Raw genomic sequence first — 26,722 nt, forward strand, 5'->3', positions numbered from 1 at the left:
TTAGAGTTTGGACAGTCGGAAGAACAGATAAGTGAATTAGACTCGAAAGATCAGCACAGGCTTAAAAAAATTCAATAGAATATGCCATTAAAAATTAGAAATTGTAATTCAAAGAGGATACAAGTAAATACTGAAAGAAAACAAAATGGAAAAAAGACAATGGTTTAATAGAAGTTCAAGTTTTATCCATTGAGATGAAAATTTCTAATAGCTCGAAGCCTCAAGATACCAAAAAACAACAACTCAGGAAATCGCCTGAGCTGAAAAAAGGGATAGTATAGTAATCTTGTTTTTTTTTAAATATTTCACAACTAAAAACAAACCATATACGACAAATAATTAACTTTGAATCAGTACTGAGTATTGTTGTGTATGTTGACAATGTGTTCAGTTATCTAAAAAAAAAAAAAAACGTTATGTGGTTTTTATATCTTATGTCCGGAAGTTAAAAAAAAAGAATAGGAAGTGAAATAAATCATCTACCTTTTCTCAGATTACCATATCTCCTTCTGGCACAAGAAATAAATGTATAATATCATAAAATAGAAATAGAATATAAAGTATAGGAAAATAAGGTAGTGCATACTTCGAACATGATTAACTAAAGATACACTTTTTCAGATTAGAGGGCACTGACAGCTTCAGGTGCTTTTCGATCAGTTATAATTCGGATATTCCTCTTGAGTTTGTAATGGGAGGTTGGAGTAAGTTTATCCGCTGTTCATCACATTATTATGCATGCAATAATTATCTTAAAATCCAGATATTGGCATGTCCGTACTAAATGTATGCTACATATTTATACCAATAGATGATACATATATATGTTAAACACAGATAGACATCCGGCCTCTAGCCGACGTCCGTTTCTAAGATCGACGTCCAGATCTGACGTCACATTCTCAAATCGACGTCCAATATTGTGATCCTCTAATCGACGTCCAATGTAACATCAAATTCTCAAATCGACGTCCAATATTTTTATCCTCTAATATCGACGTCCAATGTAACGTCATGTATTGCCAAAACGACGTACGATTGGTTGTAGTCTTCTCTAATCGATGTTCGTCATTAAAAAATAACAAATTACTGAACAAACATCTATACATGTACATGTTTTGTTAGATTCTTATCATGCTTATGTCATCTAAACTTTCAAATATTTATACATACTTTTCATATAGAATAGTATTAACCCCAAATAGGTAACATACTTATTAATGTTTATCGTGATAAAAAGTTAATCCAATCGAACTACATAATAGTGTGTCACTCATTCCTATTCGAATTGATAAATGACATACATGTAAGAGTAATTCAATCAGAAGGCAAATCAACGACAAGGAAATCAAACGATATCTAGCTGCATTATTCAGTCTTCAACAATATACAAGATAAAGAAGTTTTATAATACGGACTCTGTAAGAGAGTTTTCAACAAAGCTATGAGTTTTACACCTGGATTGAAACATATTCTCAAAAAATGGCATTATATTTGTTATGTACTATACCGCTGTTCCAGGTTAGTGGAGGGTTAATACTAACACATACATGTTTAACCCCATGGTATTCTTAATGTGCCTATAGTCCAGTGGTTGTCGTTGCCACTGGCGGATTCAGAAATTTTCATAAGGGGGCCAACTAAGTGCCAACGCAGGGGCGGATCAAGCCATTTTTGAAAGGAGTGTTCCCAACGGGCCAAATTTTTCCAACAAATGGGGGGTCTTGAAAACCCTTTATATCCGCCTCTCAATTTTCTAATTTGAATTGTTTACATAATTCATGTCGAGGCCTTTCATAGCATTGCCGTTCAGGCTTTTATCATTGTTGAAAGCCGTAGGGTTACCTATAATTGCTAAGATTCAGTTTAATTGAACTCCGGTCGATAGTTGTCCCATCGGAAATCATATCACATCACCTGATCTTTATGTTATCTTAAACAAAAATATAATTGATATCACAACCTATTTATAGTAGTAAATAACAGATAGTCATCAATTCAGTTCAATATTGTTTTACTTGTCCAAAACGGACGTCAATAAGAGCAGCTAAAATTGGACGTCGATTAGAGAAGATAAAATTGGACGTTGATTAGATAGGCATCAAATCGGCCATCGGTTTGAGGATATTGTATTGCGACGTCAGATTTGGACGTCGATTTGAGGAACGGACGTCGATTAGAGACCGGACCTCGACCTGAGTCTTACATATAATTGATTTGTTTCCTTTGTATTTTTCCCGATTAGTTCTAACAAGATTCCTCTAATCAAGAGAATAATGCTTATTATAGTATGACGTGCTTCTTTCGCTTTGTAAGCAACCCCATGATTAAATACTCGATATGTCTATACTTAGCGCAGACTCAGAGATATATATAATAATGGATGTTACAAACTACCTCCTACGTAAATCCATATGTATATGAACCAATTTGCAAACGCTATGCAGAGTTCATTGTTTTCAAGATTTCAATTAAAAACAGACAATAGAGCTTTTATTCTTATTGGGATGCATAACAAAAATAATTAATGGACAGGAGCTAGCAGAAATCTACAAAATCAAAATAAAATAAATTTCCGCGAAAGTCATTTAAATGCTCTTGGCACATTTAAGACATTTCAAAACATGACGAAATACAAACGAAAGCGCAAAAACAAAAACTTTTTCCTTTACGTGAACCATCGTATAAAAATTCTGTATTCCTAAAGTTTATACACCGATTGTTTAACCTATAACCGTAACTTCGGCATTGTCATGAACATGCATGTATCAAGAATTTGCTGTTACAACAGATTGACAATTATCTTAAACTGCCAATTTAAGATGTTTTTTTTTATTATTATAAGTTCGTCATTGTTTAATAACTTTTGAATTTTGATTATTGCCATGGCGATGACAGTTTTTCGTTGACTTGTGAGTTTTGGAAGTCCCTTTGGTATCTTCTGCGGCTTATATTTAGATCAACACTTATTAAAATCATTGTGATTGGAAAATTGCTATACGCTTAGTTATGCATATGTCGTGCATTTTCATGTTAGCAGCATATTGAAATAATGAAACTCTGAATAACTAATATTTCTGAAAAAATATATACATCATGCCGAGTATGTGTTGTGTTGTTTTATTGATGTTTGGGCTTATATTGAAGAAAAAAAAACTTACCTCACATTTTTTTCAGATTCATTTCGTTCTGTAAACCAGACCACAGCATTTACAGATCTATGTGAATTTTGTGAAGTGCCAGATTTTACGTTTTTGTGGACAGTTGGTAAGTCCTGGCTGAGTGAAGAAAAAAAATTATGTACTTCTATGTAACAAAGAATGTTTTTGAGTTTTTGTCAGATATTCGGAGTCGTCTTATTTTATCTAGCTAGTGTTATTACGAATTTAACACATTTATCTCTACTTTTCAGTTTAACATTTTATAACATGATTTTACGTCATTTACATTCTGAAAATCTTTTCAAAACCTTGGTTTTCTTTGTTATTATTTTTTCCAAAATAAATAGTTCCAATAATTAATGAATTAGAAATCTAGAGGCAACCATGCCAAATTATTTAATTGCCCATATCTTACATGTAGGCATAGATACTTTATTATTTGTAAGTGGTTGAAAATTGTTTAATCTTATTTTACAATGTTAACACTAGTACTGTATACGTTGTTCTACTATGTCTATGATTGGCTGTTTAAGAATCTAAAGAATCATGGATAATTTCATTTTTCGTACACCAGAATGAAAATAAATTTACCTCATTGGTTGAATGTCTTTTGTTTATGACATTTTAACCAATCACGACGTTTTGGTGTACGCTTTTGGAAATATTACCCACACTGCATTAGATTCTGAAACGGCTAGTTTATGAAAACAAATATTATATAGTTTCATTATACATTGCACTAATTATACAGTGTAAAAATATCACAGGAACCGCTTTGATGTAATTAAACTGAAGTGCATCCTTCGCTTAACACTTTCTAGCAACTTTTGAGATGAAGAACAACAACACAAATCATCCATGTACATGATTCAATTCTCTGTATAGGAAAACTTAAACAATGCCGCATGTTTAGAGTATGCCAATATAACATGTTGCTAGTGGAATTGTAAATACTTATTCTCCAAAGATGTTGAAAATTCTGGTTTTGTTATCCTTAATGTTAACATGTAATTCATAGAGAAGCATTTTTGCCTTTTGTCTATTCCTTTAAGTAATACATTAACCTGAATATGCCTTAGCATGTGTCACCGTCTATTTGTTTGTGGAGTTTGTGCTTTAATGAAGTTTTAAACGAAATATAAATTATTTTCCTTTACGAGTAACGATTTTTGTTAGTCATTACTCTTCAGTACTCAGGATTCCAATCATAATTCGAAAAACAATCAAGCAAATTTCGATCAAAAAAACAATACAGATCATCACGCAAAATCCCTAAACTTAAATGAAAACAAATTATTATAGTTTATCTACCTGTTGAATTGGAACTGAAATCGATAATGTCGACAGATTCAATAATAATTATCAGGTATAAATGACATAACGAAGGAGTAAAGGTAAAACGACAATACTGTTTAAAGACCAACTTTCAAAAAATAGTTCACTAAGCATTGATAAATATTTTGCAGGAAGAACACCACCTTGTAAGTTAATTACGTAGTTACATAATTGATTCATTGTCTGAAATAATAAACTACAAAATAAATGCGTTTCATATTCTGTATACAGTATATTGCCTTATTTTGTTGTTACAGTCGATTGCATTGAGTGCGTAAGTAAAGGCAATATCTTTGGTAAGCTTACTTGCTAGCTGAACCGTGAAGTCATTTTTCGGTACGATGTGCTATCCTCTTTTCGAAGTAGCCTAGTCCTACAGACAGACAGTTTGAACTGTGAAGTCATTATTAGGTTAGGTAAACTGCCCTCCTTTAAGAGTAGACTAGTCCGACAGATAACCAAACTGTCTGTCTGTAGGACTAGGCTACTTCGAATGGAGGATAGCATATCTTACTGAAAAATGACTTCACGGTTCAGCTAGCAAGCAAGCTAACAAACTAGATTACCTTTACCTACACACTAAATGCAACCGACTGTAAGATATGTTTTGTAGTATTATTTTTTTTATTTTCATAATTATAATTAGCATAATGAATGAGCATAATGAAACCATCAGTATACGCATAAAGATAAAATCAGTATAATAGCATAATACTTAAACGGTATAAAACTATAATAATCAAAATTTGTATCAAAATCTATCTTGTCAAATCGTGTGTTTTTTAACAAACATAGAACACACAGTGTATTGCACAACTATTAAAATTCATCTAAATGTATCTTTCAAATATACTTTCAGCTACCCCACTGCCTCCGTCGCTAGGCTGCAATAGGCCATCATCATGTTCCCCACCTGGTGAAGTTTGTGATTCGAGTGAAACCATTCCTAAAGCATGCCCGATAACAACTTCATCGCCACCGACTACAACAAATACCAAAACTACAAAGAGCCACTGTGGAAAGAAGCATAACACTCGTTCATCAGCCTAGACAACAACACACGAATAAATACCCGTTGACTGTTTCACAGATTTAAATCTGAATTAAAAAGAATTTACCCAGAATTCATCTGTTCTATGTCATGAACAAATATTTATACTTACAGTTTTTGTTAACTGATGAATCTGATATTTGTTAAAGTTATGTATGGTCAGTCTAATGTTACGCATCTGACGTACTAAATTATAATCCTCGTAACTATTTACACCACTGGGTCGATGCTACTGCTGGTGGACGTTTCGTCCCCGAGGGTATCACCAGCACAGTAGTCAACACTTCGGTGTTGACATGAATATCAATAATGTGGTCATTTTAATAAATTTCCTGTTACAAAGCTTTAAATTTTCGAAAAACTAAGGATTTTCTTATCCCAGGCATAGATTACCGTAGTCGTATTTGGCACAACTTTTTTGGACTTTTGAATCCTCAATGCTCTTCAACTTTGTACTTGTTTGGCTTTATAAATATTTTGATATGAGCGTCACTGATGAGTCTTATGTAGACGAAACGCGAGTCTGGCGTACTAAATTATAATCCTTGTACCTTTGATAACTATTTACACCACTGGGTCGATGCCACTGCTGGTGGATGTTTCGTCCCCGATGGTATCACCAGCACAGTAGTCAACACTTCGGTGTTGACATGAATATCAATAATGTGGTCATTTTAATAAATTTCCTGTTACAAAACTTTGAATTTTTCGAAAAACTAAGGATTTTCTTATCCCAGGCATAGATTACCTTAGCCGTATTTGGCACAACTTTTAGGAATTTTGGATCCTCAATGCTCTTCAACTTTGTACTTGTTTGGCTTTATAAGTATTTTGATATGAGCATCACTGATGAGTCTTTTGTAGACGAAACGCGCGTCTGGCGTACTTAATTATACTCCTGGTAACTTTGATAACTATTATGAGCATAAAAGTATGAGATAAAAATGAGATTACATATAAATCGAACAACGGTATCAGCCTTCTAATTTGAAATTAACGACGGGCGTTTTGTCTCCTTTACTAGTGTCAATAAAATATTTTGTTTGCTGACTTTGAAGGTTCAATTTTTTATATAGATTAGACATGTGGTTTGTACCTTGAATTGTTTACAATATTCATTTTGGAGCCCAATATAGCTTGTTATTCGGTGTGAGCCAAGGCTGCGTGTTAAAGACCGTAACTCAATTGCAGCTAATAAGTCTTTTGTAGACGATCAAAAGTTTATTTCTGATGCCTATGAGGAATATTTTTCACAGAAGACGACGTATATATAACAATAAGAAGCTGTGATATGATTGCCAATGAGACCATTATCGATCACTTACCAAATAGTTAACAAATAAAGGTCACATACAAGTCTTAAATAATGAATAAAACATATACCATGTATTTCAACTCTTATAACAACAATTCCATCCCTATTCATCGATGGTGATCTATATAAACTTATCACCGGGTTAGTGCTAACATGGACAACAGAGTGGATACCACATACGAAGAAAATTATGCGTATCTTTTAGGTGCACCTTGATTTTTTCCCGGTATTCCGAGGAGTTCGTATTTCTCAGTAATTAGTTTTCTATGATATAATTTGTGCACTGTTATTTGCCTTTTCTTGTTTTTTTAATCTTTGTTGACTTATTAGTCAATATCGATTTGGTATCTTTGAATTCTTCTGTATGCGTCGATATTTAAGGTCTTTGCATGGTCGATAAACACATCATTGCTGAGTTACATGAATGTGGGATTGTTTTCATCGATCTTTGAAATAATCGAAAATTTTATTTATCGATTAGTAAAAATTATGCAGATATTTGTAAAGACTTTATTGTCTACTTATCTATACAAATATCGATGGCATGCATTGCTAATAATATCATCACCAAATTATAATAAGTATAAGTACAAACGTTAAGAAGTGAAAACCGTTATAATAGAATGTTAAATTTGACTAAGGGCACAATCAGTTTGTCTATTCATTTACAAAAAGTTAAACAGCAGCCTACACAACACTAAAAATAGGTCACAAAAATAAGCTATTCAAATCCACAAAATAACTATGGATGGGCAAAAATACTGTGGAGGGTATGCATAATCTACATGTTGCGATGGTTGAATTGATCATGGAAAATATTGATAAAACAAAGACTTTATATATACATAGACATTAAGCTGCAATACTTGCTGAAATTTTCTGACGCTTAGAACAAATAAACTCAACATAGAAACAAAAACTAAGATCAAAATCATTGCATCTTTTTCTATTCTTGGATAGAAATAATATATACTTCAAAGAGGAGGCACATGCGCAACAGCTCAAAAAAAGACCTAACGATTATGCTTAATCAAAATGAAGTCATCAGTGGACATTTCAATGTTATTTGAGATCATAGTTTCAAAGACTGATGAAAAAATCTTGTATGTTCTCTATCTTGGTTAATGCAATATTGCATCTCTAGAAGTTAATATAATAGCGGATTCTTATGCTTTTGCACTTAGTGTGATCACTAAAGTTTAGTTGGTTCTACATTTTGCTTAAAAGTCTTACCCCTGATTTATCAACTGTGTTTTTTTCAACATTAGCCTTATCATTGTCAGTGCATTCCTTTAAACCTTATGCATAACTAGTTCGACCAGGTGTTTGCCTCATGGCTAAACATATACACACGTTTGTAAAGTATGAGTAAATATATATCGACTGCGACTTAAATTCTCTTTTAGTATTGGTCGTTCACACCCTGTTATTCGCCAATATGCGCACATTGTTGGTATCACCAGCCCAGTAGTCAACACTTCGGTGTTGACATAAATATCAATAATGTGGTCATTTTTATAAATTTCCTGTTCACAAAACTTTGAATTTTCGAAAAACTAAGGATTTTCTTATCCCAGGCATAGATTACCTTAGCCGTATTTGGCACAATTTTTTGGAATTTTTGATCCTCAATGCTCTTCAACTGTTTACTTGTTTGGCTTTATAAATATTTTGATAAGAGCGTCACTGATGAATCTTGTGTAGACGAAACGCGCGTCTGGCGTATTAAATTATAATCCTGGTACCTTTGATAACTATTTACACCACTGGGTCGATGCCACTGCTGGTGGACGTTTCGTCCCCGAGGGTATCACCAGCCCAGTAGTCAACACTTCCGTGTTGACATGAATATCAATAATGTGGTCATTTTTATAAATTTCCTGTTTACAAAACTTTAAATTTTCGAAAAACTAAGGATTTTCTTATCCCAGGCATAGATTACCTTAGCCGTATTTGGCACAATTTTTTGGAATTTTTTATCCTGAATGCTCTTCAACTGTTTACCTGTTTGGCTTTAAAAATATTTTGATAACAGCGTCACTGATGAGTCTTGTGTAGACGAAACGCGCGTCTGGCGTATTAAATTATAATCCTGGTACCTTTGATAACTATTTACACAACTGGGTCGATGCCACTGCTGGTGGACGTTTCGTCCCCGAGGGTATCACCAGCCCAGTAGTCAACACTTCGGTGTTGACATGAATATCAATAATGTGGTCATTTTTATAAATTTCCTGTTTACAAAACTTTAAATTTTCGAAAAACTAAGGATTTTCTTATCCCAGGCATAGATTACCTTAGCCGTATTTGGCACAATTTTTTGGAATTTTTTATCCTGAATGCTCTTCAACTGTTTACTTGTTTGGCTTTATAAATATTTTGATAAGAGCGTCACTGATGAGTCTTGTGTAGACGAAACGCGCGTCTGGCGTATTAAATTATAATCCTGGTACCTTTGATAACTATTTACACCCCAATTAAAGATGCACTTACAGAGGACATTTTGACTAGCCAACAGTTAAGTGATTTCGAAATTGCTGAGTAGCAATACTCGCTGACTGGTTCATCTATTGCTCCAGACATGTACTATTTATTAGATTGACTGATATAAGAGTACTTATTACACTTTGATCCCCATAATATGTGTCTCCGTATATCTACCGAGATACATTTCGTTAGTTGGAGACTGTGTATCAAAAACTCGATTCTTCTTCTTTTAACATGTTTAAATCTAAATTCTTTGATTTTTTATATTTTGCATTAACGGTTACATTAAATTTTAAATTGTCATTCTCATAACGGCCATTTTTTGCCTTTTCGTGTCCGACCAGCGACCCATATTAGTTCGTTTTTTTAATAATATTCACCCCTTTGCACCTAAATTTCCAGTTGATCCGAAGCTTAGGAAACAAGTGACCAAAGCTTCTACATTTTCATCATCTTCTTATCTTAAATGTATTGCTCATCTTTCAAAAATTATTAATCTAATATCTGTGTTATGTTTGCATATTTTATTTGATTATCATATGATATATCATACGACGCAAAAATATCATAGAAACAAATCGTGTAGATTAGTGAGTTGTTCCTGTTTTTCCCTCGAGCCACGAAAATGAACTTATTCAATCAAATCATATGTCTGGTTTACAAAACCCATATGGAAAGGCGATTGAATGTTGTAAGCTATTGAAATGTATGTTCTACAACGCTGCAACTAAGTTACATTATAACTTTATTTCTAAATATACATATATAAGAAACAGTACCGATGTTCAAATCACATGAATGCATTGCACTGATATAAAAAGAGGTAACACAAACTAGTACATGATTGTGACTCGGTACGTACGACAGGGTAAACTTTTCTGACAAGCATGCATCAGCCGTAATGAGAAATTTGAGAAGGACGCAATTTTCTGATCAGACAAGCTTTTTTATCTAAAAAAATAGAAATCGAAAAATTGTCTCTGGTGAGTATCGTAAAGGTGTGCGCTCAATTCAAAACAGTTTAAAGACCCGTGTTGTTGCTCAACATCATTTTAGGTGGATTCTTGCTGCTTAGTCTTTCGTTTTCTATGTTGTGTCTTGTATACTATTATTTGTCTATTTGTATTTTTCATTTTAGCCATGGCGTTATTAGTTTATTTTCGATCTATGAGTTTGACTGTCCCGCTGGTATCTTTAAGACCCCTTTTTTTGCCCAAAAAAGTAAACGTTTAGCTTTTTATTGGAAAGAAGAATACTTCTGATACATAAATATGGGTTGTTTTAGACAATACAATGCACATGTATAGGGTACTAATATCATTAAGTTAAATTACAGAAATCTTCACATTTTTAGCATTTGAGTTAATTTTTTAGACGGTTTCTGTCTTAAATGGCAGTGGCCGCATTTGTTTTCATTCTTAATATTTAATGAAAGTTGTATTTGATGATAATGCATAAAAAAATGAAAACAATACGTTTAATAATTTCTTGCGTCCGAAGCACTTTTCTGGATTTACCTTCATCAGGAACGCTCAAAGCCAAACATTTGAAATCCAAAGATAGATAAGTACCGAAAATCGTTGAAGAGCTTTATGTCAAAAATACTTAAAATAAATAGCCAAATTCATCTAAAGCCAACTTTGCCTGAGGGAGTTGAAACCTTAGTTTCACATATATTAAAAATTTATTAACGGACAATTTTAGTAAAGTTTGTTTAATCATGTCAGTACCGAAGCACTGACTACTGAGCTGATGATACTCTCGGGGACTGATAGTCCACCAGCACAGGTAGTGATGTAAAATATTGAAAACAACACGTTTAATATTTTCTTGCGTCCGAAGCGCATAACAAATATGAAGTTTCAGGATGACCACGGATGCGGCAATTTTGTGATAAAAATCATCTGAAAAGTGAGCCCAGTGAATCGATACTGACGTGATGTATTTTTCATAATTTCTCTGTAATTGAAACAGTTAATTCTTGTAAAGAAAACCTAAGATAATAACCTACAATGAATTTTGCTACTCATTTGGGGTCGATATTGTCATCCAAGTTGGAAGGTATTCACGTATGTTTAGATCCTTGACGTTTTTGCTTACATCATCGAGTTAAAATTTTCAACATATCTCAACTTCCTTCTGGGAATTTGCTTAATATTAAATATAAATGCCTCTGCCACGTACGTGTTTATTAAATTCAACAATATGTTTGTTAATTATCGTCAACTAGAAGAGGGGGAATGTTACCACTTTCACACTGTAACTACATTCTCATTTAAGATCTAATATATATTTCAATAACCTTTTAAATATGATGAGACGGCTTTTTTCTGGTCTTTGGTCGGGCGTGTTGTCTCTTTGACAAATTCTCCATTTCCATTCTCAATTTTACATGACACTATTTTATTGCAAATGTATGCTGATATGAATCATGAATAATTTATATGTCAATACTGAGACAAATTAATTTCAAATCTTTAATTCAGTTTAGTAATTACAGATTTAGCGTTATGACACGTATGAGCTAGGGGCTTGCTCATAGCCATAAGGTCATCATGTGAGATAGTAGTGTGGGTTGTTGTTGTATCATCAACTAGTCTTATCATTTCCATCTGAAAGAATGCGATATTGGTATAGGCAAATATTGCAAGAAACTAAATGGTTATTGCTATCAATTTATCTGCTGTTTCTTGATAAATAAAATCTTTGAATTTGATTTTAGATATTTACATGACATAATTGTATTTTGTTTTTCTTGTGTCGTTGGCTCATTGGCTACATGACATGTCACCAATTATTATACTTATCAATGTATGGTTTCACGTAAAATGAATTAATAGATGTTATTTCCTGCTTCCTTTAAAGCCAAAATATAGTTCAACATCGACTTAGCAGATGGTTTTTGTACGTAGGATTATGGTGAAGGTTTTTTTACCATTCACAAACACACTACATTTGCATTATATTTATACTATTTCAAACATAACAAACACATGATCTGGGTAAACCCAAAAGCAAAATGATTTTGAAAAATAATATACCCTCAGATATTTGCACATAAGGTTTAAAGGCTTCAGATATTATTGTATATACTTTTTAAATGATGTATTTATATCTAAAATCGTTTCATTGAATGCAAAAGTATCGAATTTCGAGATTCAGTCCAAATTTTGAAGAACAACTAACAAACAAAACCAATGCCGTGAATAAATAGATATCATAAAAGCTTGCCCGCAACGCCTTAGCAGTAAGAGAACAAGAGATAATATACAAAAGACTCACCCTTAACCCGTAGGTGCAGTCTATTTGTTTGAATGTGTAACATAAATTAGTTTTTAAATTGATTTATACCTCCAAGGTATGTAGTCCATGTGCGGTGTGTACTTCCGTCAACTGGGATCCGGTTGCTGTATACAGGTAGCACATATGAGGAGCAACCATCATCAGCGTCATCTGAAATAATCTAAGTTTTTGAATTACTTAATAAAGGCAACAGTAGTATACCGATGTTTCAATCTGATTTATATACATGTGTCCGAGCTTCATTTACACGGATCTGACAAACACCTGTTCTTGTATCATATATGCGCGATTTAAAAACTCGGCCTTCGTTTATGTATCATTACGACAAAATAATAGAACACCGAAAGATATTAGAAACCAAATTAAAATTGAGAAATTTGTTTTTCCCTAACTTAACTGTTCAATTTTGATATATATAGTTGATGAAGTGACAATATATTATGAATAACTGACCGTTCATGTACAAGTGAGAAGAAAATGTATATACAGAAAATTATTTGAGATACCGTGCATATTTCCATCGATTTATTCTACATTTTCAGCTATTGTCATGCATGTACTCGTATGACTTGATAAACATCTTCAATATTATCTGTCACGCAATATTACTATGTACATTAATAACTGATAAGGGCGGTTTAAACTAGATCTCTAATTCTTAACACCATATGTGTAAATGATGTTCAAGAACGAGAAAACATACATACTTTTTGTCTGATAAGTAATTAATGACCTTGTTACCACTGTTTGATGTTAAACTATTGGATTATATCTAAAAATGCCTATGACGATTTTCATGATCAAAATTTCATGACCAAAATTTCATAAAAAACAATGTGAAGTGACTTGTCATAACATTACCGAATGAGGATCATATTTGAATTGAAGGGATTCGTGTTCCACTGGTTCGTGTGTTGGTCCTGTATGGTGCCTATGGTGCCCATGGTGTTTGGTTGTCATGGCAAAAGCCTGAAATAAATTTGAAAAATACCGATTTAACCTTGCGGTTTATTCCTATAACAAATATATTAAAAGTCTGAAATGTGAAAAGATTAAAATATATCATAGTAAATTATAATCTTTGTCGAATTTAGTTTGGCATTTTTAATGTGACTAGTGGATTCACAGAAATAAATAATACATGAAATCATTAAATCATTTTAGTTCAATATTACTAGATTAAAACAAATCCATGATTAACAATACATTTGGCCTAGTTTAGATTGTTTTGCACAACAGATCAGCTTGTTTAGAAAATGCCTGTACCAAGTAAGGAATGTGCCAGTTGTTTTCCATTCGTTTGATGTGTTTGAGCTTTTGAATTTCCCTTTTGATTAGAGATTTTCCGTTTTAAATTTCCTCGAAATTGAGTAATTTTTTTATTTTATTCTTTATTACAGTATGAATTAAATTTTGACAAGAGGAAAATCAATAATATTTTTAAAAACAATTTATATATAAAAAAAAAAATATCATAATATTAACAATCCTCATAAAAATTATAATATCAACAATGAGATAAAATAAATAAACTTATATAAATTAATAGTAATATAATATAGATATGAATAATACAAGTAGTCACGTGATGTAATATAATATAGATATGAATAATACCAGTGGACACGTGATACGCGTCATGGAAAATATGTTGTTCTTCCTTTCGTTCTTGTGTGATTAATTTATGCAAAGAAAACACACGTTTAGTAAAATAAGTCTTCAATTAACTAAAGCTTAAGATCAACGAAACGAAAACGACAATTTAAACGTAATTGAAAATTAAAAAAAAAAAAACAGACACCGAAAGTATTTTGAAACGTGTTGTAAATCACAGATAATTAGAAAATGTAAAAAAAGATGTGGTATGATTGCCAATGAGACAATTCTCCCTCCACAAGAGACCAATTGAGACAGAAATTAACAACAATAGGTCACCAAACGGACTTCAATAATGAGCAAAGCCCATACAGCAAAGTCAGCTATAAAAGACCCCGAAATGACAATGTATTAAAAAATCCAACGAGGCAAATAACGGCCTAATTTATGTACAAAAATTGAACAAAAAAAATTCCGGAAGGAATGAGATTGTTATCACTTTAAAGATACAAAATAAAAACTATATTTGTAAGGAAAATATAAATATCGTATTTACCTGAACCAGGAACAAAGACAGAACTACTGCTACGTTCATTTTGCTGAAAATCTGATACCTCCTTAAAGACTTGGTGACAAATGTGAAAACTGAACAGATCATACGCTTTTTATATCAATTTGGTGAGGCCTTTTACAGGTAATTTTAAATTGTATATGAATTTGGTGAGACCTTATAAAGGTAAGTTCAAGATTTATTATCACTTCGATCAAGAACTTTGAGATTATTCATTGTAGTGATATTTTTTTCAATTATGCCAATCTTAAAAAAATATATACAGTATACGTCTGTAAGACAGCAATCTAAAACTTAATCTTATAGACAAAAAAAAAAACAGTGTGCATTAGAATTTTGTTTTCATCATTTCAAACAATTCTATTAAAATGTCAAAAGATTTATTTCAAACAAAAAAGGTTAGTTTCAAACATTTAGCTGTAGCAATGAATAAGATGAAATGATATATGATTATCTATTGTTCAATTCTTATCAAGATAACAAAACATATTTTGTAACTTTTATTGCAAATTAGAATAAAAGGTCATTTAAAACAGTAACAGATCTAAGTATTGATCACAACTCCAAAATGTTATGGGGTTTTTCAAGTATAGTCATCTCGGTATTCTTCCTACCGACAGTAAAACTGTTGCTAGGATAGGGCGATATTTGGCAAATGAGATCCAAGTCACCGTCACATCCGACCAAAAAGGGGCGTAAAATTCTATGAATCATAATTGATCCATTGAGGTAACAAACTAAAGAACGTAAAAAGTAAAATAATAAAAATACTAAACTTCAAGGGAAATTCAAAACGGCAAATTCTCTACAAAATGGCAAAAGCACAAGCTTGAATACATCTAACAAACGGAAAACAAACTGTCCTATTCCTGAATTTAAGGTAGCACAATACAAAGATTTTTCATCCCAAATTAGACATTTTTAAACTGATGTAATTCCACTCATCTTTCTTTAAACTTTATAAATGAGGTACCAAAAGAAAGAAGAAGGATTAATCTTTCAAATTGTGATAATTTTATTATGACATAATTATTACATAATTAATTGTTATGTAATTAGTTGCCACATTGGTATGTCCATACTTGAATGAATTTAGCTTCTTTGTTATTCATAGCATCCCAAAATATTTTATAGATTCTTGCACAACACAGTTTGACCTCCAAAACTGTGTCTCAGATTTTTCCTATTGTATTTCATTCTCTCATAAATCTTCAATGAAGTTTGCAACACCAATTCATAAGAGACCACTTAATTCTAAATAGGTATAAAATTTGTTCTATTGATGTTTTTGGAAATCTGAGACACAGTTATGGAGGTCAAGCTGTGTTGAACAAGAATCTTTAAAATATTTTGGGATGCCATGAAGAACAAAGACGCTAAATTCATTCAAGTGTGGACATCACAATATAACAACTAATTACATAATCATTAATTATGTAATAATTATGTCATAATGAAATTATCACAATTTGAAAGATCAATCTTTCTTCTTTCTTTTGGTACCTCACTTACAAAATATAAAGAAGGATTAAATGAATTACATTAGTTTAAAGATGTCTGATTGGGAGTGAAAAAATCTTTGTATTGTGCTACTTTAAGCAGGCATTACCTTATGTCAAAAATGTTAGATTACACTTTGTTGTATAATTAGCTCAAACTCTCACTTGTATGACAGACATAAATAATTCTATTATATAGACAACAATGCCTTCAGAAAAATATCGTTTACCATATAAAATGTTAATGCATGTGTATGCATTATACAATGTTAGATAATAGAAGGAGCAAAGCGTTTAAATTTTGATATTGTACAATCCTTATGTAATTGTTTAATATTCTGTGCACTTTTCGATTTTTCTTCGGGTTTTTATTTTGTGTTTACCATGGCGATCAAGCTAACAAAGTTAATGAAGAACTAATCAGTTTAGATTATGGCGAACTCCGAAACAGTGGTTACGTCCTCTTTACTACGATACGTTGACTTTGATAGTTTAGCGAAGCAACGTCACCACTGTTTCGGAGTTTGAGATTATGGTCTCATTGGTGTCGTCCACCTCTTTTCCCATACTGATTTCGGTCGTCAGAATAACTAGTTATGAATTTAATTAAGCATACTGCACTTTAATGTTTTATAAATATTTTGATATGAGCATCACTGATGAGCCTTATGTAGACGAAACGCGCGTCTGACGTACTCAATTATAATCCTGGAACCTTTGATAACTATTTACTAAGCAATTAAAACCGCGTGATAAAATGTGCTGATTAGGAGGGGTAAGCGGAGAGATGTTTTTTTCAATAATATTAAGTTCCACATGTTATTGATTCATTGATTAGCTTTTCACGCCACTCCACCTTCAGCACTATTGCGCTATTTCGTGGTGGTGTGGTGGAGGAAACCAGAGAACTAAGAGAGAACGAGCGACCTTTGGTAGAACATCTGAAAATTTTAATCAATATCGATTAGAGTTGAACGTACATTCTATGTGTTAACAGAATAGCAACACTATAGTCCGACTACTTAGACCACTAAACCACCGTGAAATATCGCAATGTTTTTTGTCCAATGAACTCCAAAGCATATTCAAAAGAATTCCATAAAAACTGACAAAATTAAACGCTATCAATCAACGAAACAAGTAAAATATAACTGCCATAATACTGACCGGCAATCTGAAGAAAAAGATAAACATGTTCTAAAAAGCAAACTTCTCACTTGTAAGACAGTTTTATTGTCCTCAAACTTGTTATTTATTAATTACAATGACATGCCTTAGAACATGAAACACAAGAAAAGTATAGCACGATAGCATGTATATGTAGAGCCGAATACGTATCTTGTCTAGAGTATTCCAGTTTAATATTGTTACAGTTTACAGATAAGACTTTAACCCTTAAGACATGAAATGAAGTTTGACCGATATAATGTGTATCCGAAGTCAAATAAACTGTATGTCCGGTCTTTTAATTAATAACGACGTATAAGCAGTTCATGTAACATGCACCTTTTATTTTCTAAGCTATTGTTATGGTGTTTCCAAATATATATTACTGTTGTCATTTTGTTTGTTTCATAATTAAAATAAATTTCCTCACGATTTTTTACACAACTGAACGTTTGTTTTTGTTTACTTTTGGCAAGGTCATTCATTATCAATCTATTCGTTACATTGTTCTGTGAAATTCCAACGAACGCATCTGTTGAATACGACATTAGTAACCCACTATCCATATATACAATATATGATGGTCATGGGAATTTCAGAACAGAAAATATTGGGCCAATGCTGTTCATACATTAAGAATAAAGAATATTTAGCGAGCGGAAGAAATGTCATAATTATAAAGAAATAAAGACACCGTCTTTATCTACGATTATTTTTTGGAATGATTTCGTAAATATCATTTACATGTAGTTATTTACAGGAAATTATTTTTCTTATTGGATTTCGGGCGAGATTAAAAGTATTCAGTCTCGTAATCCTTAGTTGGTCCTACTAATAATCTATTGACTTTGAAAATATTGCATATTTTGCGAAAAAAAGTCAGCAAATAAGGTCGGTTTGAATGATATCCCTAGTGGCATGTATATCAATCAAATTTTGTATGCAACTGAATTCTTTCCAACAAATCATCTTTGCTTTCGACATTCAACAGCCATGTAATATTGTTGTTTGCATAGTTAATATGTAAATGGGTTGCTATTTAGAATTAAAAATGTACATTATGTTATCAATTTTTTTAAACAGGCGATACATTTTACATGTAATACATTTCTAATACGTCTGTGTTAAAAGTTTATTAACCTTTCTTATTCGGTTCCTTTGTAAATATTTTAAGCCCCAGTCACACTGTCACCTTTCAAGAGCTATGTTTTCCTACGTTTTTAAAGCGTAACGAAACGGGAATATACGTAACGAAGCGTATCGAAACGTAGAATCAAGTAATGAAACATATTTATACAATACAATGTATTTTGATTTGGAGGAATGCTTCATTTTTTCATAACTGTAGATTATGTAGTAAAATTCATATACGCCATGCATAATTATTGTAAGTTATTATACTATAAATTAAATCTAATCATTGTATTGGTGTTCAATCCAAATATTCGATTGTAACCAAGACACACATGACAATAACTACAAAATACAATATTTAAATGTTAACATTCATATTCTATTTGCCTATATTTAGATGTTTTGGATGAGGTAATATTTTTGAAAATTTGAAAGTACAAGTACAATATTCATAATGAAATTGTTGATAAAATTGTTGTCTTATCAAGTATGGTTATAAACATACAAGTCATTTTGTAACTTGAATATCTGAGTGTATATTATCAATCTATCAATAAATTATATTTGCTTGACATGAGCATATATAGATTTAAAGTCCATCTAATTGTCTTAAATATAGCTAAAATTAGCCTTCTGGACAGATATAATAGGGTTTTGGTTGTACACGTTCTCTGAAGACAGATATTTCAGTATTCGTATAGCTATTTTTAAATGCCATTGCTAGACAATAACTGCTTGTTTGAAAAAAAAAAACTTCACGCGAGTTGTACAAAATGTAGTTAGTTTGAAAATGTGTATGTCCTCATAGTAAAACTGAAATAGTTCATTCGTAGAATATCTGCTATTGTACAATTTAAAAAGTAATCAAAAATATAAATCATTCAAATTACAAATTGGAAATAGTCCCTCTTTTTATTGAAATGTTGTTCATCAATATTGCATCAATTGTGTTCATCAATATAGTATATGGTAAACAATTCTTTTTATAATTCACAAAAGAATCTTACTGACATGCACATAAAACAAGAAATTATTCATTTCCAAAGTCCCGACATAGAGTACACATTTTGCCTACAGTAGGTGTAATTGCCAGCGTCTAATAAGTCAATCACTTACAGACACTAAAAATCTTATCGCATTTATCTCGTGAATGATAGACGAAAAACATACAAATACTTGGTCTGATTTCAAATTGCATATTTTCAAGTAAATTTAAACGGAATAGGTGTTACATTTACTATAAGAAATACTACGGGACAGGTTATCTTCCAATATATTCTGTTTCTGTTAACTGTGTTTTATTCGATTGTGTAAAATTCAATAATATCTTGTTTTCTAATCAAACCAAGTACATGAGTTTCACTATTATATACTATTCCATATCCATTAAACTTTAGATCAAGTACAAACTTGTCAATGTTTCCCTCTGGAGTTAATCTTCTGGAGGATGTGTGTTTGTGTGTAACAATACAACGAAAATGTAGTTATACTTATCAATACAAACACCCATTGGTCCATAACTGTATTCTTCTTAAAAGTGATTGTTTAAATCTGATGAAGTAACTTAGAATACTGAATGACCTTCGAGAGTAATACATTCAATAATATTGTGGTAATATGAAGTATAAATAAATTTATCATCTCCATAAGGACACAAATAACCTATTACAGCATTCACATGTATTTTCCTAATAATCCGATCATGCTTTGATACTATGATATTAAAGTGGTCATCACAAACAAGAAAATAATTTCCGACACATAGCATCGGGAACTGGGTATTTGAACAGATTTTGATATCTTCCATGATGGATAAATCTAAAATGTTGATTTTTAAAAGCTGACCATCCTTCATTGCAGAAACTAGAGCATGATTGGTATCAAATGTAGTTATGTAATACGGTTAAAATCTTTCGCATTGTATCATTGTGCCAAGCATGTCACTTTCGCAGTCGTAAATGTAAATACAATTGCCTAGCGTATCAGATAATGCAACTTTTTTAATGGAAGGAAAACACCAAATTTTCCACACTTGTGGCATTTCCGTTTCAACTATTTTTTTCAAGTCAATATTTTTGTAAGCTTAAGGTTCCAGATCAAACCAATAACGCTTGGCATTGATTAAGCTTAGTATGTTCTGGTATGTCATCCATATTATGTTCAATGATTTGCAGTGTTGCAAGCGTTTTTGAGATATCAGAAGATCGTCGTTCTTGAAAAAATTGAATGCAACTTAGTAAACTGGTCTGTTTGCATTTCTTGTTCTAGCTTATGTAGAGTAGTGTCAAACGTTTTAACAGCGACGAATAGCTGCTGATCTGCTTCATCTTTGATAAGTGTGTGTAAATACGTAATAAATCATTTAAACGGGGCACTCGCTTCGTTATTTCACTACGCTCTTCTGCAATCCTTTGAGTAAGCATATCCCTTTTAGTTGAAAAATCCTCCCTAGTTTTTTTTTTTGGTTTTTCTCCAAATAGGCAGTTAGATTACTTCCTGGGATATGTTGTTCAATGAGAACTGATTCATTTTCAAGGGCAATGATGTTGTCATTCTTTTATTTTCAAAATAGAATCATAGATATGCTTCCGATTTTCTATTTGCTTTTGCAAATCTGATAAGGCATACCCTTGTCTGTAGCGTTTTGATGCATGCTCTATGCATAACACATCATCACACCTGCGATGGAAGCCTGGGATACAACGAGTACAGCGCAATTGATCATGATTACAGCAATATAGAGTTATTTTTTTCTTTTTCAAAATGCTTCTCGCAACGGTTCCACTGTGCAATCATTGTTTCACTCAATCTCCTCGTACATTTTAGCAATACCACCGTGTGTTTTGAGCTCGCCTGTTTTTTCTTATGCTCTTTTTAACAGTTTTTGAACAACCCCTTTCCACATGTACTGCACCATGACAAAGCTTGATGATTTTCATTTTCTCTTTCACATGGCCCACATAAAGGAATGTTTGTAGCCATGTTTATACTACAATAAAAACAAAAAACATGTATCAAAGTGCAAATATTTTGGTAGATATATTTTCAAAGACTAAAGTTTTGAAGTTAGGTCTTTGTTTAAAAAAAAACGAACACTGGACAAAAATCGCTACTTATATACAAGAATGAATAAAACGAAAAACGAAAAACTACAATGAAAAAACCTCGTTTGTCCGAATCACAACTTCGAAACTCAACTGTACCAAGAATCCATGAAGTTAAAAACTCGATAGTGGAAAGTATAAATGCCCAGTCAAGTAAAAAGTCACGCTACCAAAGTAACATGAAAGCACGAAAAAAAATGTTGTAAATACAAAGATGTATATCTTCAGCTCATAAAATCTATGACTCAAGACTATATTGTTCTATTTTAAATAGATATCTACTATTTCGTGATACTTTCTGATGAATCTACTAGAAAAGGAGGACCTGTTCGTTGACAAAGTCCTTGCTCTATATTGCAAACTAAGGGGTACTTCTCTAATTTGCTTAGCGGCCATATTGCCTGTTCATGACGACAGCCATTACGATAGGATTACACATATCCTTATAAACAATGCAAATATGCCATCTGCAATGTTGAATCAACAGTATTTTTCCACATATATCTGATTTTGCATAGGTTTTTTTGTCTTTTTGTTCGTGTATAAAAATGATGTACATTGTTTATTTTGAAAACTTTCGATCCTTTAAGTCGGACAATATAAAATGTCATCGTAGTTTGCTTGCATTTTTTATAACATTTGTTTTTTAAAGGCTAGATTCAAAAAAGCAATAAGGTAACAAAATGATACTGTTTATGGTTTGTCAGCATAAAGGGAAACACCTTAAATATAGATGAATTTATAAAATCGTATCATAAAAGTATACAGGTAATTAAGTGATCGTGTAAGACATAATCGAATAAATGAGGACGACTTGCATTGAAGCATAAAACTGTCTTTGAATTGTGATAAAAAGTAAAAGCTTTGAATGAAGCGTCATCGAGCTGCATATAGTATACAGCTTAAATCTGAATAAAGATAATAAGCTTTTACATTTTATGATGTACATTGATTTTTTCTTCCTGATAAATAAATTCATAATTTGGATGAACTCAAACTATTTGTTTAATTACGTCATTTTAAACTTGATTGGCCAAGATAACACAAATGTACACGACGCAACATGATCTGCACACGTTTCATACATAGTCTGTAAATCCGGATAGACGCACGCTCGATGAAAATAGTATTTATAGTAAATACTTAATACATTCAAGGTCCTCCTTATCAGGGGTGATCTGAGCTTATACCCCAATTCTATTGTTTTACTTTATAGTTTTTTCCTTCTAAAAAATAAGGAATGACAATGGATATTTTGACCACAGGGTGTGAAGAGCGTGGTTTCTGGAAATGACTGCTTTTACACTCCAAAAACATAGACCAATATTTTTCCTAACAAAACAAATGTATTGCATGAACATAATGTATAACTAATAGTATTTACTACAAGCTGTTTCAAGAAACATTAAATAGCTTTTCAGGAACTTTTAATATCGAACAAAATATTTGGCATCTTTTTTTCATATAAAAAAAAACAACAAATATTTAACTACTCCTTTGCTTGAAGCTACAATTTAAATTCCTTACAATAATGTCTGAAAGAACATTATTGTAAAGAATTTTTATTTTTATCATACTATTAAAACATATAGTGATCATTTGAATCTAAATTATAAAACAACTATCAGTGTTTGAATTGTTGAATACTTATGATAGCACCCTATATATAGAAATGTTAAAACTTAAAAGTGCATATTTTCAGCTAATTGAATTTTAAAATGACCCTAGCATTTCATGTGAACAGAATAAAACCATTGACGCCTCTACATGGAAATAACATAATGACATGACAAGAAACACAAAAGATAAAAAAATATGTAACTACTATACAATTGAGAAATAGGAAATGTGTCAAAGAGACAAAACCCGACCAAAGAGCTGAACATAGCTAAAGGCCAACAATGGGTATTCAAGACAGCGAAAAACATCCCACACCGTGTACTCATTATCTACTATGTCTTAGTACTATCCGATGAACATTTTGAGAAAAAAGGATGAGTAGTTCTTTCACAAAGCACTGGCACATTACTTTAACGCTCAAACCACGATGACATTTTATAAAAACTGAATAACAGCTGCGAGCTCTTTAATATCGTATGAGTTATGAAATGTGTACTGCATATTCAGGTGAAATTGGTACAGTGCTGCTTATTTCAGGAAACTTTTTGGTTTTATGTTAAAATATTATTGTGTGTCCTGGTTTCTGGATCTGAGATGACTGATGTTGTCAAAATTTGACGTGAACATGTTGAAAAGAGAGACAGGAAGCTTAATATGTGTGTTTTTTTTAAATCTCTAGTGCATAAGGTTTTATTAAATCAAAACTATTTAACTCACCTCGATGTGTAGTCTTAATTTAGAAACTTAAAACTCTATCATCCATTTAATATTTGTATTACGTATCGATTTACATGTACATACCTTATGTGTGTAGAAGAGCTATATGTGTACGTACTCGTGCACACATAATTTGAAACTAGAGAAGCGTTAACTATTTTATAGTTTTCAGTTATATGTATGTACTCGAAAAGATCTTTGAATTTTTTAAATATCCACATCCGATCCACGCCACCTCTAGAATAGACAGTTTCACAATAACGTTGAAGCATGGCTTTGATTGCTGATAAAATTGATGTTTATAATTCAGAGATAGGTTTCATGGAGCACTTGCAAGACCAATTGATATACCAATGTTTGAAAGAACACTTGTGTAGCATAAGTAGAAAATAGAGTGACGGAAGATCCAATTTTTTATCTTTGGTTGAAATTCCAAAGTCACATAGAAAATACCTATGATTAGGATTTTAGTTCTTAAGTAAGTGTATGCTAAGAGTGTATGTGGGGTATATGTAGAGTTTTCAAGAGAAATTTCAATACCTAATTCATTTATCAAGCAATTTAAATGAAATGTTAAGATACAGTCAAATTTACTTAGTTCCTTGTTATTATTTGGTAGTATCGTAAGCTCAAGTGGCTCAAACTATGCCAATTTTAATTCTAGAGGAATTACCATTCGAAGTTGTTGATAAACGTTAGTCATGATTACTTTAAATATTCGTTTAAAGAAGCAATATAATTAAACGTGAACAAATTGGTTTATGTAAAGGCAGCACACAAGTTATTAACATTTAGTTTTGCGAACTCTTGGGTGATTAACCTTAGCCTAATGTGTAGGCTAAAGATGCAGGTCAATATATAGAACACTAATTTTAGATGAATTCATCATATTTTAATTCAATTTAAACGTTGTTGTTCCATTTTTGTTGCATTGATGTGCAAATGTTTTACTGGCGGCCATTACGGCATCATGTGACATGGTACTGAATGTTCTTGATGTATCATCTATGATAGTGATGATCGATTTCTGAAATTAAAATAAAGTATTCAGGGTAACTATCACTTCAGATGATTTGATGAATCAGTGTTATATTGTCTATTGATATATATTTACATTCCTACGTATGTATAAAACAACAATTTAACAAAAAAAGATGTTCGACTTCCAAAACTATATATTTTTCGGGTGTTCGCGGGATGCCCGTTATAAGATCTTTTCACCTTCAAGGCTCGTCTTTATTCAAATAATTATGAAGTAAACATTTATTAGTTAGTTTTTATTATATTTTGTCGCATTACGTGAACATAAGCCTTTTTCTTTAAACTGACACATTTAACACTTTTTTGTGAAAGAAAATTTGAAATCAATAATTTATAATCAACAGCATCGTTGTGTAAATGGCACATTGAACAGGTAAAGTTGTTTCGCTTTTTCAAGGGAGATAATGATTTGACAACTAGATTAACTACTGTCGGGGACTAGACAATTTGGGTGTCTGTATGTCCAACGATAGATTTGTTTTTAACTGTCTGTAAAATGACTTCTTTGTAAAAGGACTTTCTTATTTCAATATAAAAACTGGGGATCACACCCTTTGTGTTTTCCCTAAAAAACCTTTGAAATTAACGTAATCACTATTATGTTATCAATTACTAGCAAATTATAAAATATAATCATGATGTTATTGGTCGAATTTTTCTTGAAGGGTAAAAAAAAAGCTCACATTGTTTACAAGGTCCTAGATCTGTATATAGAAACTATTGCAGAAATTTCTGTTTTTATCAGTACAAGTGAGAGTTTTACAATGTAGCTAGCTATAAAACCAGGTTCAATCCACCATTTTCCTCATAAATAAGGGCTGTACCATGTTAGGAATAGGACAGTTGTTATCCATACATTTAATGTGTTTGCGCTATAGATTTTGCCATTATATTAGGGACTTATCTCTGAGATTTTCCTCAGAGTTCAGTTTTTTTGTGATTTTACTTTTTGCATGATATTGACTATACGGTATAGACTTTGCTCATTGTTGAAGGCCGTATGGTGATCTATAGTTTTTTTTTTCTTTGTCATTTTGGTCTCTTGTGGAGAGTTGTCTCATTGGCAATCATACCACATCTTTTTTTCATATTTTATTCTAATTTTAAATAACTTAAACAGTTAGCAAATATTTTCCTTCCAAATGGTAAGTTGCTTCTGACACCTCAAGATGGTTTTTGTTTTTTCGAATGACATACCTCAAGTTCATGAAGACCGTGTGGAGTGTGTACTTCTGTAGATTCCAGCCCATTCATTGTGTAGATGAAACATTTATGGCGTTGAGATGCAAGCATCAAGTGCTAAAAATAAAATATAGATTTTAATTAGAAGACTCGTGTATTATTTCCCAACTTTTGTATTGAATTCAAATTAAGGTTCATTTTACACTTTATACTTTTTAATTGGTGTATTGAGCTACAGAACCATTATAATGAAAGTATATTCAAATACAATAAAATTGATGCATATTTTAAAGAAATAAAATCATAAAGTGAATATGTGATGTAACATAAGTTGCAAGTGAAATGTTATAACATTCAATGATAAACAGTGCCTATTCGTCTGAACCAGATGTACGTTTCGACAATGCATTGGTGTTTCTCGAGGCAAAAATATTAGAAA

General features: G+C 31.9%; 2 protein-coding genes and 1 long non-coding RNA gene across 4 annotated transcripts in view; 1 reads left to right on the plus strand and 2 right to left on the minus strand.

Moving 5' to 3' along the window:
- The window catches only part of LOC139491320 (uncharacterized), a 102,436-nt gene extending 96,816 nt beyond the window's left edge, over positions 1-5,620 (plus strand). For both annotated transcript variants that reach the window (XM_071278939.1, XM_071278941.1), the window contains exons 4-6: positions 3,178-3,267; positions 4,628-4,642; positions 5,356-5,620. In XM_071278939.1, coding sequence (XP_071135040.1) covers positions 3,178-3,267; positions 4,628-4,642; positions 5,356-5,546 — 296 coding nt within the window. In that variant the 3' untranslated portion in view covers positions 5,547-5,620. The remainder of the gene's footprint in view (positions 1-3,177; positions 3,268-4,627; positions 4,643-5,355) is intronic.
- A 6,192-nt stretch (positions 5,621-11,812) lies between these two features.
- LOC139492451 (uncharacterized) lies at positions 11,813-14,893 on the minus strand. The gene is made up of 4 exons (XM_071280637.1): positions 14,805-14,893; positions 13,514-13,621; positions 12,701-12,802; positions 11,813-11,961 (listed from the first exon to the last, which is right to left on the minus strand). The coding sequence occupies exons 1-4, from the start codon at positions 14,841-14,843 to the stop codon at positions 11,827-11,829; spliced, it is 384 nt and encodes a 127-aa protein (XP_071136738.1). The 5' UTR covers positions 14,844-14,893; the 3' UTR covers positions 11,813-11,826.
- A 10,037-nt stretch (positions 14,894-24,930) lies between these two features.
- Positions 24,931-26,395, minus strand: LOC139492452 (uncharacterized). The gene is made up of 2 exons (XR_011656846.1): positions 26,299-26,395; positions 24,931-25,087 (listed from the first exon to the last, which is right to left on the minus strand). It is a non-coding gene; the product is annotated as an uncharacterized lncRNA (long non-coding RNA).
- Between the last annotated feature and the right edge of the window lie 327 nt (positions 26,396-26,722).

This window comes from Mytilus edulis, chromosome 10, assembly GCF_963676685.1.
Source record: "Mytilus edulis chromosome 10, xbMytEdul2.2, whole genome shotgun sequence".
NCBI classification, from domain to species: Eukaryota; Metazoa; Mollusca; class Bivalvia; order Mytilida; family Mytilidae; genus Mytilus; species Mytilus edulis.

Coding starts and splice junctions, on each gene's coding strand:
- LOC139492451 (XM_071280637.1), bottom strand. CDS start 14,843: ATGAACGTAGCAGTAGTTCTGTCTTTGTTCCTGGTTCAG. Junction 13,622..14,804: donor TGTCTTTGTTCCTGGTTCAG/GTAAATACGATA, acceptor AATTTATTTCAG/GCTTTTGCCATGACAACCAA. Junction 12,803..13,513: donor TCAAATATGATCCTCATTCG/GTAATGTTATGA, acceptor AGATTATTTCAG/ATGACGCTGATGATGGTTGC.